Source organism: Watersipora subatra, chromosome 6, assembly GCF_963576615.1.
Source record: "Watersipora subatra chromosome 6, tzWatSuba1.1, whole genome shotgun sequence".
Classification (NCBI taxonomy): Eukaryota; Metazoa; Bryozoa; class Gymnolaemata; order Cheilostomatida; family Watersiporidae; genus Watersipora; species Watersipora subatra.
In genome coordinates this window covers 30,516,268-30,528,670 of record NC_088713.1, presented here as the reverse complement: position 1 = coordinate 30,528,670, position 12,403 = coordinate 30,516,268, and the positions used below count along the sequence as shown (strand labels likewise).

Sequence of the window (12,403 nt, the reverse complement as noted above, 5' to 3'; positions counted from 1 at the left end):
AAAAATACATACGTATTCTTCTACCAAGAGTTTTAACCAAGATCAATTTTGCAGTAAGTCAGTTATTACAAAACTGCTTTACTATTAAAAACCCGTTATCAATTTTGCCGATTTTACTTTAAAGTTATCCAAATTTTACCTCGCTTTTCTTGCTTTCGGAGGGCTTATCGCTAAGCGGATGTTTGGTAAAATTTGGTTTTTGCAAACCTTTAGAAAAGTCCTTAATGAAAATATTTGCCGATGTTGGTAATAACGAGGCCTAAGAACTACTAAAAGTCGATGTTTATCTCTATGGCTTGGAATAAAGTGATATTCTAAAGCGATAGTAACAACCGTCTCGGTAGTCGTTGGGCAAAAATCTGTTCGGGTTAATGATGTTGAGGTCGAGTTATCTAAAGCAATTTATCATTGAGTGGGAACGGATCAAGCAAATCCATTCGAGTTAACCATGTGTTCGATATATCCGAGGGCGATTAATCCGAGTTTCACTGTACATGTATATGTGTGTTATTATTCCACGTGTGTGGAATAATGTGTTATTCCACATGTGTGGAATAACACATATTTATATATATATATATATATATATATCTACTAGCTGCATTACCCATCCGCGGGAACAGATTCATGTACAGCAAGAGGTTTATTGAGAGTTGTCTTTCATACTGCAAAACAACTCCATATTGCAGTCTACTGCAATTGTTGCCCTGATCACACTATGCATACACACATATGCAGTCATATATGTCAATAATGTTGGGGAGAACAATGGAAATTTGCGATACGTTCTACTGCTAGTTTACAATGCATCCGTCTCAAGCCACTCAAATCGGAGTTGTCCTATTTTTGTACCGATAACTGAAATTGACATTGCTATGTAAACCAAAGTTTTTCAAACTGGCAGTATTGAAAAATTTTCATCTTTTGAGAAATTCTACAATACATTTTGCTATCGCCAGCATTTATTGAATGGAGACTTCTACATGCTTAAAACACTAATCATGGCTCCCCAGTTCTTCGTCTATAGCCTGTGTTTTGACACGGTATATATAAACAGTGAAGCAGTTAAGTGGTTGTGTTGATAAAATTTATATGTATCACAGCGCAGACAGTATGTCAGGGCAGATACAGCATTAGCACCTTACAAAAATAAAACATAACGCCAACATGATAGCCTTTTTATGAGATACAATAAAGATAACGAATGCTTGAAAATATATATATACTGACAAATATGCTAGAAAATGCTACATGTGGATAATATATAAGTATAGCAGAACATGAAGACCATAGCGTGATAATATATGTTAATTAATAACAATAGCAATAATATAATGTTAATTCAATGCCAGCATGACATATCAATAACACAATGTTAATTCAACACAATGCTTGCGAATAGACAACATTATTTGTTTTTCTGTCGGGTGTATGAACAAACAGTTTTTGGCTTGTGCCTACTTTTGAGCAGGCAACGTCGAGCTGGCCATGGCTAAAGCAGGGTGATAGTAAGTCGATACAAGCTGCCCTCTTTCTTCTCACCGTCGCCTATTCCCAACTTTTGGAGTACCCATGCGAGTTCTGCAGTAGTAAGTTACAGTACTCGTAGCTGGAAAACGTAGCTGCAGAAGGAAATGAACGTGTTTACTATCACGAACAGTGGCAAATCCAACGTTTTTAAGTAGTGGAGGTGTGGCAATTCATAGACTATATACCATTGAATGAGAAGTATGTACTCACCTTTTTGAGGTAAAAATTTAGTCAGTAAAACGCGAAAACAATTTGTCTAGCTGGCCAAAAAAAACAAACGTAAATCACTACTCATTAATTTATTTAATGAGTAGTAAATTTTTATTTAATTTTATTGATTTATTTACTACTCGTATTAATTCAGTTTGCTTCGTACGTCCGAATAGAAAAAAGGAAAGACCGCTCTACAAGGTGGACAAACACGCACGCACACACACACACACACACACACACCAATTTTGCCATTTATATAGTAGATTATATATATTATATATATATAATCTAGTAACGAAATAAACAAACATAAATAGAATATATCTGTATTTGTATACGGCTGTGCAGTCTATTCAACTGACTATAGATAATGATACCCGGAAAGAGAAGTTGCCCGTTAGGCTGGACCTCTGAGTACGAAGGCTATCTAATGACGAGCTATGTTACTACTAACAAGATGAGTATTGTGTGCGTAGACAAGGAGCCAGACTACATCGGAGGTAGGTTCATCGGAGGTATCTTCTGCTGCTGTTACCTAGACATCTTCTAATGCTCTCTCCTTTCATACGCTGATCAGTAATTAATTAGTAAGCGGTTCGTGTGTTTGTTGGCTGGAGATGTTGGCAAGCTAAGCGGCTAAACTGCTATGCCTAAGCCATACAAGCTACAACTGTTTTTTCATAGATGTATTCATAAATGTGTTTTTCTGCTTAACCATATGTGTCATAATTCAGTACTCGCTATTTTTTAGGAACTCAGAATGTCACAGGAGGAGCTCAGCTCTTTTTTGTATCTCCATTTTGCAACGAACAGTTTGGAGGTATATCTCACTGTCCCCCCTATGTCAATGCTCGTGAACTTACCTGTGTTGTTTGCAGTAAATGAGTATTTCCCTTATCTACACTGTAAACAGTATTTCAAAGGCGTTAACCTTCTATCACTATGTTTCCATCGCATGGATGATGCATCTTTGGAATTGTGTGCACATTGAGTTACCGAGCGTTAAATTTATCGATGGATATTCACGTGTTGCGGATTAACGCAGGCTCTTTGTTAAAAAAGATAAGGAATTCTACACGAGATGTCTTAGCGGTGCACTTCTGTCTTGTTTGGCAGCACACTTTCAAAATAGCAACCACTGCAGTGTGAAAAATATTTAAAATAAAATAGATTTATCAGCATTTTCCGCACCATTTGCAAGTACCAAGTTTCCATCTTTCACAAACTTGAAAGATCAGTAAAACTTTGTGAGTAACAAAACTGACTTGACTCGCTCCGTTTCCATCTTGTGATGCAGACTTGCGGATCAACTGCGTCATGGAAACATAGTGTATATTATAGTGGGTATTCTTCAGCCATTCAACAATTATCTATAATATGTATTGATTGGAACAGTTTTGTATACCCAATATATTACATATTGAACTATGCAATATACTGTATACTTAATCATTTAAACTTTTTCATTTAGTGTTTATTAAATATGTTTAATCTTTTAATCTACTTTGAAATGATTTAATAGAAATATACTTGTTGGATGTGAATTTTCACAAAACTATATTAATATGATTAAATATTAATATTAAATGATATTGTATATTTGATAATATTAATATTGTATATTATTTAATATATTGTTATGTATTAAATACTAAGAAGACAGAAATATGTTAAATTTACTTACCTGTTCTAAAGCTCTACTCAGTGGAGTTGTACCTGGTAGTCCAGAAAGGTATATACTCATCTTGCCTTGATTAGTTGCTGCCTTTAAACACCTTGTACACATTCTGTGTGGTGTTGTTTACGTTCCAACTACTACACCGCTCGAGTCAAACAGTCCATCAGAAGGTGCCTCATTCCTCAGTCCCACAAACCCAATGAAGCACAAAGCATAACTGTATATGCACAATAAATGGTAACCCCTATCTCAACACATCACTCACCTGCCTAACACTTGTCAAACCTTGTTTGTAACTCATCCAAGTGTTTCATCCAAAGTGGCCAGCAACTTGTATGTGATGAATTGTAACTGAAAGCTCTAAAAAGGCTTATTTGTGAGGTGTAAGTGAGGCTCGCACTACTAACAGGGGCTGTCGGTATAAGTGTAGCTTTCAAATGCTTCTCTGGCTGTATTAAATATATCTTGTGCAAAGAAGGACAACATCTAATAATTTTTAAATTTAAGCATGTATTTTCATAACTTACTGGACATTCAGAAGGCGTCATATTGATTTAACCATCAGAAAACCTTGAATTAGAATTATAAATTACTATTATAAATGCCACCTGTCTGACAGTTGGCTACAGTTGGATGTTGGCAACATACCATAGATCAAGAGGATGCATGCCACCTGTCTGACAGTTGGCTACAGTTGGATGTTGGCAACATACCATAGATCAAGAGGATGCATGCCACCTGTCTGACAGTTGGCTACAGTTGGATGTTGGCAACATACCATAGATCAAGAGGATGCATGCCACCTGTCTGACAGTTGGCTACAGTGGGATGTTGGCAACATACCATAGATCAAGAGGATGCATGCCACCTGTCTGACAGTTGGCTACAGATGGATGTTGGCAACATACCATAGATCAAGAGGATGCATGCCACCTGTCTGACAGTTGGCTACAGTTGGATGTTGGCAACGTACCACAGATCAAGAGGATGCAAACTACAACCTTCCGCTTGGCAGTCACAAACATCGCCATGTGCACCATTCAATCGCATTGCTTCCTTTCTCACTAAATACAGATACTTATTACACGTGACGATCGCTCATGATGCATTGGACTAGTGCAAGGTACTAGTAGGTTACACAAAGTCAATACAAAAAGGATGTGTGCCAGTAATACTTTCCTAGTAGTCGGAGAGCAGGGTAACCCTATCTGTCATACAAATAATTTCTATTCCCTTTCTCAACTTATGCAATCTTTTGAATTGAACTAGTAGTGGTGATAAGGCTAAGTCTTGCACTCTTTACAACCATTCTACTGCTGTTAGCAGCCCTTGAAAGTTTATTCGGAGTTGTGTTACTTTTTTTCTGAGTTGTACCTTTTTGCTATTGAGCTTGCATGTTAAAAAGACTAAAACCATTCCAGGGAGAGAGTTCAGGGACGAGAACTGTTCAAAAAACACTTAATAGCATCTGTTGTAACAAATGAACTTGGTTAAAGCATTTTATTTGGTTTTATTAAATAATTATAGTTGCTTTACATCTCCTGAGATAACTCCAATGAAAAAATACACTTTCACTCGGTTGATGCTTCATCATCAATCGGCTTCATCTGCAAATAAAATAATATACATAATAGCACCATACCTCCTGATAACAATTTCATTTTGCTGACAATTAATGTTTTGAAGATAGCAAACCTTTTAAATATCAACAACAGTGATGAGTTACGAGTGTCGCAACACACAAAAAGCTAGTGTTCGGGCATTGGCGGAATCTTTCTCAATGCCTGGTTAGCGTATTATGGATACTATATTGCTAGCTTACTATATTGGATATATATTGTTAGCTTTATTGCAACATACAGTATAAGAAATAGATGTCATCTTGCCTGATGTGTCAAACACGCGCGCACACACCTGACTATTTTATTCTCTACTACTATAATCATGATGCATAATGTATACTCTGCCACACTAACCTTCAGTGTCTGAGACAAAATCATCTTCTACATTCTGGTTTGAACAGCTATTCATGAAGCAGGTCAGTGCACGGTAAGAGTCCTCCTGGCATGAGTACCTCCCAACACATGAGGTAGGTTTTGCATCGGCAGAACACAGTCTAAAATAACATCAAATAAGGTCTTACAACTTGGAGCAAATAACCAATTTATTATGTTTCAGTCACCCTTTTACTGTGTTTAGCGGTTTGGGATTAAAGTTTGTAACAAAGTCAAAAACTGCAACTGAAATACACCAATAATAAATTGCTCCTTTCAACACTTATACAATTAAAAACTTTCCACATTATAATGTATATGGTGCCTGTGAACATGCTAATATATCTTTTAACATATTAACATGTCGCATTGCTGACTGTGCTAAGCTGTGATTATTTAATGGTGATTGAAGTCATTGGTGTGCTTATGACCTATTATTGAGACATGTTCCGGCAGAAAGGGTCAGGAGGGGAGCAGAAATTTCTTAAATATGGCTGCTTCTTGAGTACTAAAGCTTCAAAAGTTTTACTATCTGATGCAGATGAAGACGAAGGATTCACCAGCATTGATAGTCTGTGCCTTACACAGTTTGTCATAGATGCGTTTTCCTTCCGAGTAACCTTTTTTGACTTAGCGTCACCACCACAGATGATACATAATGGATCTAATATTTGACTAGAGCTCGTCTATGATCATCTGTGACGAGGCTCATATGAGTCTTGACAGGAATCTGAGGCCTCAATACTCAGAAGTGTGGATGTACTTGGCTATAAAAATAAAACATAAATTTAGGAGTGAGCCCATAGTCTATAATTCCCTAATCATAGTCTCTAAATCCAGTTTTCTTTCAGCCTGCTGAGCTAGGAAAACATTGAAAAACATGAAAAATAATGCAGCTTGTAGTTTGAGAGCATACTAAGGAGATCATCAAAATATAACAGCAGTTGGTACATGGCTGCAGGATGAACTCCAGTGTGATCCTATTCAATACTTCAGTATTGAAACTTTGATAGTTTTCAGTGAGAAAGTTGGTAGGGACGGGCAGTCGGGAAGCTACGACACTGTGTCTCACATGATAAGTCATTAAACTTACTTGTTGTTCACTAATGCACTATCTTTTGACGGAAATATGACAGAGAATATGTGCTCAGATATTCCTGAGATATATAGCAGAGATGTTCAGATATCTCTGCTGAGATTCCTTAGTATGACCAAATACTTGGCGAAATGTATTCCTCGACTGAGTGAAACTGCTTCACCTCTCAACCAGTTGCTGAAAAAGCAGGAGTGTCACAAGTTTATGTTGTACAGTGCACCCTTGAGATACGATTACCCTGATATACATTGTGATATCTTCACCTCGCCATACGAATTTTATTTCACCATACGATTTTGAGAAAAGTTTCGCTCGAGTTAAAATTTGGCGGTCGGTGTGCTCATAACGCACGTCGAAATAAAAAAGACACTGAAATATAGCTTGCCGAAAACATTTTCAGTAAAAGTTTTTACATTTCGTGTAAAATGCACAAGCGAGAGCAAATATTCATTCGTAGCGTTATTATATCTTTTACTATAAACTTTTAAGTCAGCATACGTATATAACTACAAGTATCTACATTTAATTCGTTAGCTATGGAATCTGAGACCGATACAGACATTACAAAACGAAGGAAAAATGATTTCTGTCAACAAAGTTGGATGTCGTAAATAAGAAGGCACCCGTATTATTAACATGGTCAAGGAATATGATCGCAACCAATCAGCATTTGCAATTATTATTAAAACAAGAACTCCATTAAAGCAAGCACAAGAAAGAGCTTCCGACTGAAGATTTGAAGGAGCTAGGTCATGCAGGCGATCAGCATTCAAAAGAGCAACCATTTAGTAAAGGCTCGGAAGTAGAAGATAGAGAAAACCCCACATTGACAGAAATATTTCAAGTGTTTAATTTACTGATGTGGACTGGTACATTAAAACAATGCATGTATAATATATATTATTTATCTCTTGTGTGGCATGTTTATCATATTTTATTCATTTTATTTGTTTCCTTTTGATTTTATGTTTTATTTTCTTGTTTAACCATGTCTTTGCAGGAGGGCTTGTTATCTCCTACGTGAATACAATTCATCGTATGTATGTAACTCATATAACTAGCTACTCAAGATAGTTGACGCATTTACATTTCTTTCAGAAACTCGTTAAAGCCCTTTCCTTTAGGGTATAAATACGTACAAACTTTTTACGTATGGTTACATTGATTCTTGTGCACATTTCATACAAGAAAAACTACTGTAGCACCTTCTCTGGATTCTTCTACAAGCTTTAGCTAGCTAGCAGTTTTCTGCATTGCACCAGCATTTTTTTCTTTTAAACCCGAAGAAAAATTGGACAGGACTAAACAACCTTCTTTAGCCTGCTAAAAGTTCCATTTTATTACGTATTAAATTAATCTTCAAGCAACATAATTAGCATTGATACTTTTTTGCCTCCTCTCTGCTTTATTCGCTACAATATACCAGCTAAAGTCACGTTACTCCAAAGGTACATGTATGTACGCCCTGTGTAGTAAAAAAAAATTTCATTTTTCTTTACGGTAGCCATTAAATGGTCAGGTGTGTGAGAGGCCACTTTTGATAACTGCATCGCTCGGTCTTTCTTATTGAATTCTGGTTGAAAAAGCTTACCACCAGACACGCTAAATTTTATAATGAAAGTGAAGACAGAAACTTATGAAGAATAAAATTTTGTGATAACAGTTGAAATTCATTAAGATAGTTCAAAATACATACTAAAACTTGGTTTTAAGGGTGAGTTTAGCAAGCTAAACTTATTTGAAGTCAATTCAACATTTATGTTAAGCGTACCTTTTGAAGGTAAGAACTTGTTACCGTCCGATCTGCGTTTGGTACACAGATTACAATTTTACAGTATTGCAGATTATAATCACTAGGTGCACTTAATACAATGCAGCTACTGTAGGTAACTATAGTTACTAAAGTTAACATACTATTTTGTTACTAATTTTCAATATGTACAGCATTTTTATAAAATTTTGGACGATTTTTACCTCTTTTTTTTTCATTGTATAATTACAATGATTTTTATACCCGGACATACATCTTTTTTGCCATACGATGCCAGTCTTGGAACAGATTAACATCGTATCTCGAGGGTGCATTGTATAATGTAAAATCCTTATACAGTAAATCCTTAAAGTAAACGTTCTCAAGCGAGATTATTTCTATTGTGTAACAAATTAAAGTTATTATGACCAACCAGAGGTAAACAAGTGAAACTCATGAAAATTTTATTATTGTTAAAAACACAAGTTTGCAATGTTAACCCTTTGGCTGTGTAAAAGCCCCACAAAAATAACCCGAAGTCGTCTAATTTATTTTTCGATAAGTCAATAAAATCGGCATCCTATGAACATACATAGCTCAGACTGGAATTTATTTCATTTAACAAAATCTTTTGTACATAAACATTCATTTACATATGTACTAATACAAAAAAGCTATGACTATGTACAATTATCTGCATGAAATGCTTGGAAGCATTCTTTTTGGCAGAGTCCAACGCCACAGCATAGCCAACGCCAGTAGTATTGTCATCGTCCGAGCTACCATAACGATCACTTTTTTCTGTATATTCCATGTCTTCAGAGTTTGCATCATCTGAATTATTATCATACTGATCAGACAAAAGATCACTAACGATCGCTGGTTCAAATATACTTTTAGTTTTTCGTTTTGAACATTGAGCTGCAGCTGACTGGGTTTTCCAACTTCCATTTTTTCAATGGAGTCGGGATTTATTTAGCTTTTCGCACGAAGCAACGTCTCTCAGATGATCGTTTTATATTGTAATTCATCGACTAACATCTTTTCGATAATATGTAAGATTTACTAGCGTTTATGTCCTATGTTTATTGCTACTAGGCGACAGCTTTATACGAAAATTCATTTCTCCAGGAAACCGATAAACAACATTTTGGTTATTTTCCAGTCAAAGGGTTAATCATATACAATAGCACATTAAAGAAGTAAGAATGCTTAGAGACAATAAACCTCACATGGAAAATAATAAAGATGAGGAACATACCATATGTACCCTCTGGGCATGTGCACAAAAAACTACCAAATAAGTCAGTGCAATTTCCTCCTTCATAGCAAGCCTCTTCATCTCTTCACATTCATTAGTGTTATCTTCACAGTGGGTCCATGTGTGCATAGACACAGGTGTCTATGGATACAAAAGCAAACAGATTAATGGTTACACATAGACATTGAAATGCACCGATGCATGAAAACCTATGAAACCTACAGACATTAAAATGTCAATCAGCAGAAAAGCCTATTGATAAAATATCATACTATGAAAATCAAAGAAGTGCAACTCCAAGGTGCTATATTCTCTCTTACAATCAAACTTTGAATAATGATCACCTATAAATACGAGTGTTTAGAAAAATGACATAAATTTTCAGCAAATGTTTGATTTGACATTATTATTATTTTCAGCATGTTTGAAATTTTTTGAAACTTAATTTTGTCATAAACTTACACCTTTACTCAATGACCTTTAAAGGTCGAACTGCAACAAAATTCACATTACAGTTATTTGGTATCAAAAGATTTACCATGTCTTACTCTGATGACTAGCTAAGGAACTTATAAGGTCAGAGTAATCTTAAACAAAACTGTGTCGATTAGTTAAAATTAGATTGGCAGTGGGTAGAAACATAGAGTTGTGTTAGAGAAAGATGGAGAAAGATATAAAGTGTTAGAGAAAGATAAAGAAAGAGATATCGGGTAGCTAAAGCTTAGACTTATCTTAGACTAAGTGAAGTTTATAGGTATTAGCTTACATGTTTTTTATAGTTTTTGTGTTTTTTACGCGTTATTTGTAATTTTAACTAGGTTTTTTTTTCATTTACAATACATTTTGGAAAACTGTAAATATTGCATATTTATAAATGCTTCATGTGAACATTCAAATATCGGTTCAATTTTGACAATTTTAATGAAGTTGGATGTTGCTTGATCATAAGTACAGTGTGGAGGTTTGACTGTTTGTTAAGGTGATTGTACGTAGAAGTGATTGTAAGTAAAGGTTTGACTGTATGTTGAGGTGATTGTAAGTAGAGGTTTGACTGTATGTTGAGGTGATTGTAAGTAGAGGTTTGACTGTATGTTGAGGTGATTGTAAGTAGAGGTTTCACTGTATGTAGAGATGATTGTAAGTAGAGGTTTCACTTTATGTTGAGGTGATTGTAAGTAAAGGTTTGACTGTATGTAAAGGTGATTGTATGTAGAGGTTTACCTGTATGTTGAGGTGATTGTAAGTAAAGGTTTGACTGTATGTTGAGGTGATTGTAAGTAGAGGTTTGACTGTATGTTGAGGTGAATGTAAGTAGAGGTTTCACTGTATGTAGAGGTGAATGTAAGTAGAGGTTTGACTGTATGTTGAGGTGATTGTAAGTAGAGGTTTCACTGTATGTAGAGGTGAATGTAAGTAGAGGTTTGACTGTATGTTGAGGTGATTGTAAGTAGTGGTTTGACTGTATGTAGAGGTGAATGTAAGTAGAGGTTTGACTGTATGTTGAGGTGATTGTAAGTAGAGGTTTGACTGTATGTAGAGGTGAATGTAAGTAGAGACTATCATTGACTGATTGGAGAGTTTTGTTGCACAAGGATAAGAACCAAGCGTCTCTTAAAGCTTTGTCAATGTCTATCAGAGATAAGCATTGTAAAGAGAATTCAGATCGCAACCGGCCAGTTTTTCACCTCAGATCAAGTTGGTCCCCGCTACAATTATTATCTGTTAAAAATGACTTCCTTTAGAGCTTTCCATTTGAGAAAAATCGCCCCTTGTGAGCACCTGTTCGCTCACAAGATCTTAACAGGTATGATAAGCTATGTTTACTGACACAATGCCATATTACACCCGACTATGAAGACCATAACGCTGCTAGCTGTCACCTTTCTTGCTTTAGTAGCTCTCTCTGAGGCAAGTTGATTAGAATTGAGTAAAATCTACTTTCAGTATCGTTACCGATCGTGTGATTGATTAGTTTGTTATTGATTGATTTGTAATTGATTATTGTGTTATTTCTGTGTAGAGCAAGTTGGGGACTAGATGTTTGGATGACAGCAGTTGTGATGCCTTCAAAGAATGCTGTGTTGTCTCGTCTTACCTAATAAAGAGAGGAAAATGTGCCCCAAGACTAAGGTACCAAAATATTGAACAACTACCTTTCACCACGTATTGGCTGTATTTTGTAGTATTTATACAATGGCTAGTCTTGCAGGTGTCACGTTGTGAAGGTCTGTTAATAGGGAAGACGGCAGATGCAAAAAAGATGCAGACTATTCTAGTCCTTTCTGGAATCTTCCATACGCATGTGGATGCGGCTACGGTACTACTTGCATCGAAGAAACCTGGCAGAATCCCGCCTTCCCAGGAGTGGATTTAAAAAGGGAAAGGTACAATGACATCTTAGTAACATTTTTGTTGCTTGTATGGCATGAGTAGACTAGGGTATAATTGGCCATAGTTGAGCATAGTTATGGCCATAGTTGAGCATAGTTATGGCTATGGTTGAGCATAGTTATGGCCATAGTTGAGCATAGTTATGGCTATAGTTGAGCATAGTTATGGCTATGGTTGAGCATAGTTATGGCCATAGTTGAGCATAGTTATGGCTATGGTTGAGCATAGTTATGGCCATAGTTGAGCATAGTTATGGCCATAGTTGAGCATAGTTATGGCTATGGTTGAGCATAGTTGGGCATAGTTATGGCCATAGTTGAGTATAGTTATTGCCATAGTTGAGCATAGTTATGGCCATAGTTGAGCATAGTTATGGCTATGGTTGAGCATAGTTGGGCATAGTTATGGCCATAGTTGAGTATAGTTATTGCCATAGTTGAGCATAGTTATGGCCATAGTTGAGCATAGTTATGGCCATAGTTGAGCATAG

The 12,403-nt window shown here is 36.0% G+C and overlaps 1 protein-coding gene across 1 annotated transcript in view; it reads left to right on the top strand.

Moving 5' to 3' along the window:
* Positions 1-3,388, top strand: part of LOC137398593 (uncharacterized) — a 46,116-nt gene extending 42,728 nt beyond the window's left edge. Inside the window, exons 6-7 of the mRNA XM_068084754.1 lie at positions 2,111-2,243; positions 2,495-3,388. Of these exons, the coding sequence (XP_067940855.1) occupies positions 2,111-2,243; positions 2,495-2,628 (267 nt within the window). The 3' untranslated portion in view covers positions 2,629-3,388. The remainder of the gene's footprint in view (positions 1-2,110; positions 2,244-2,494) is intronic.
* Positions 3,389-12,403: the final 9,015 nt, after the last annotated feature.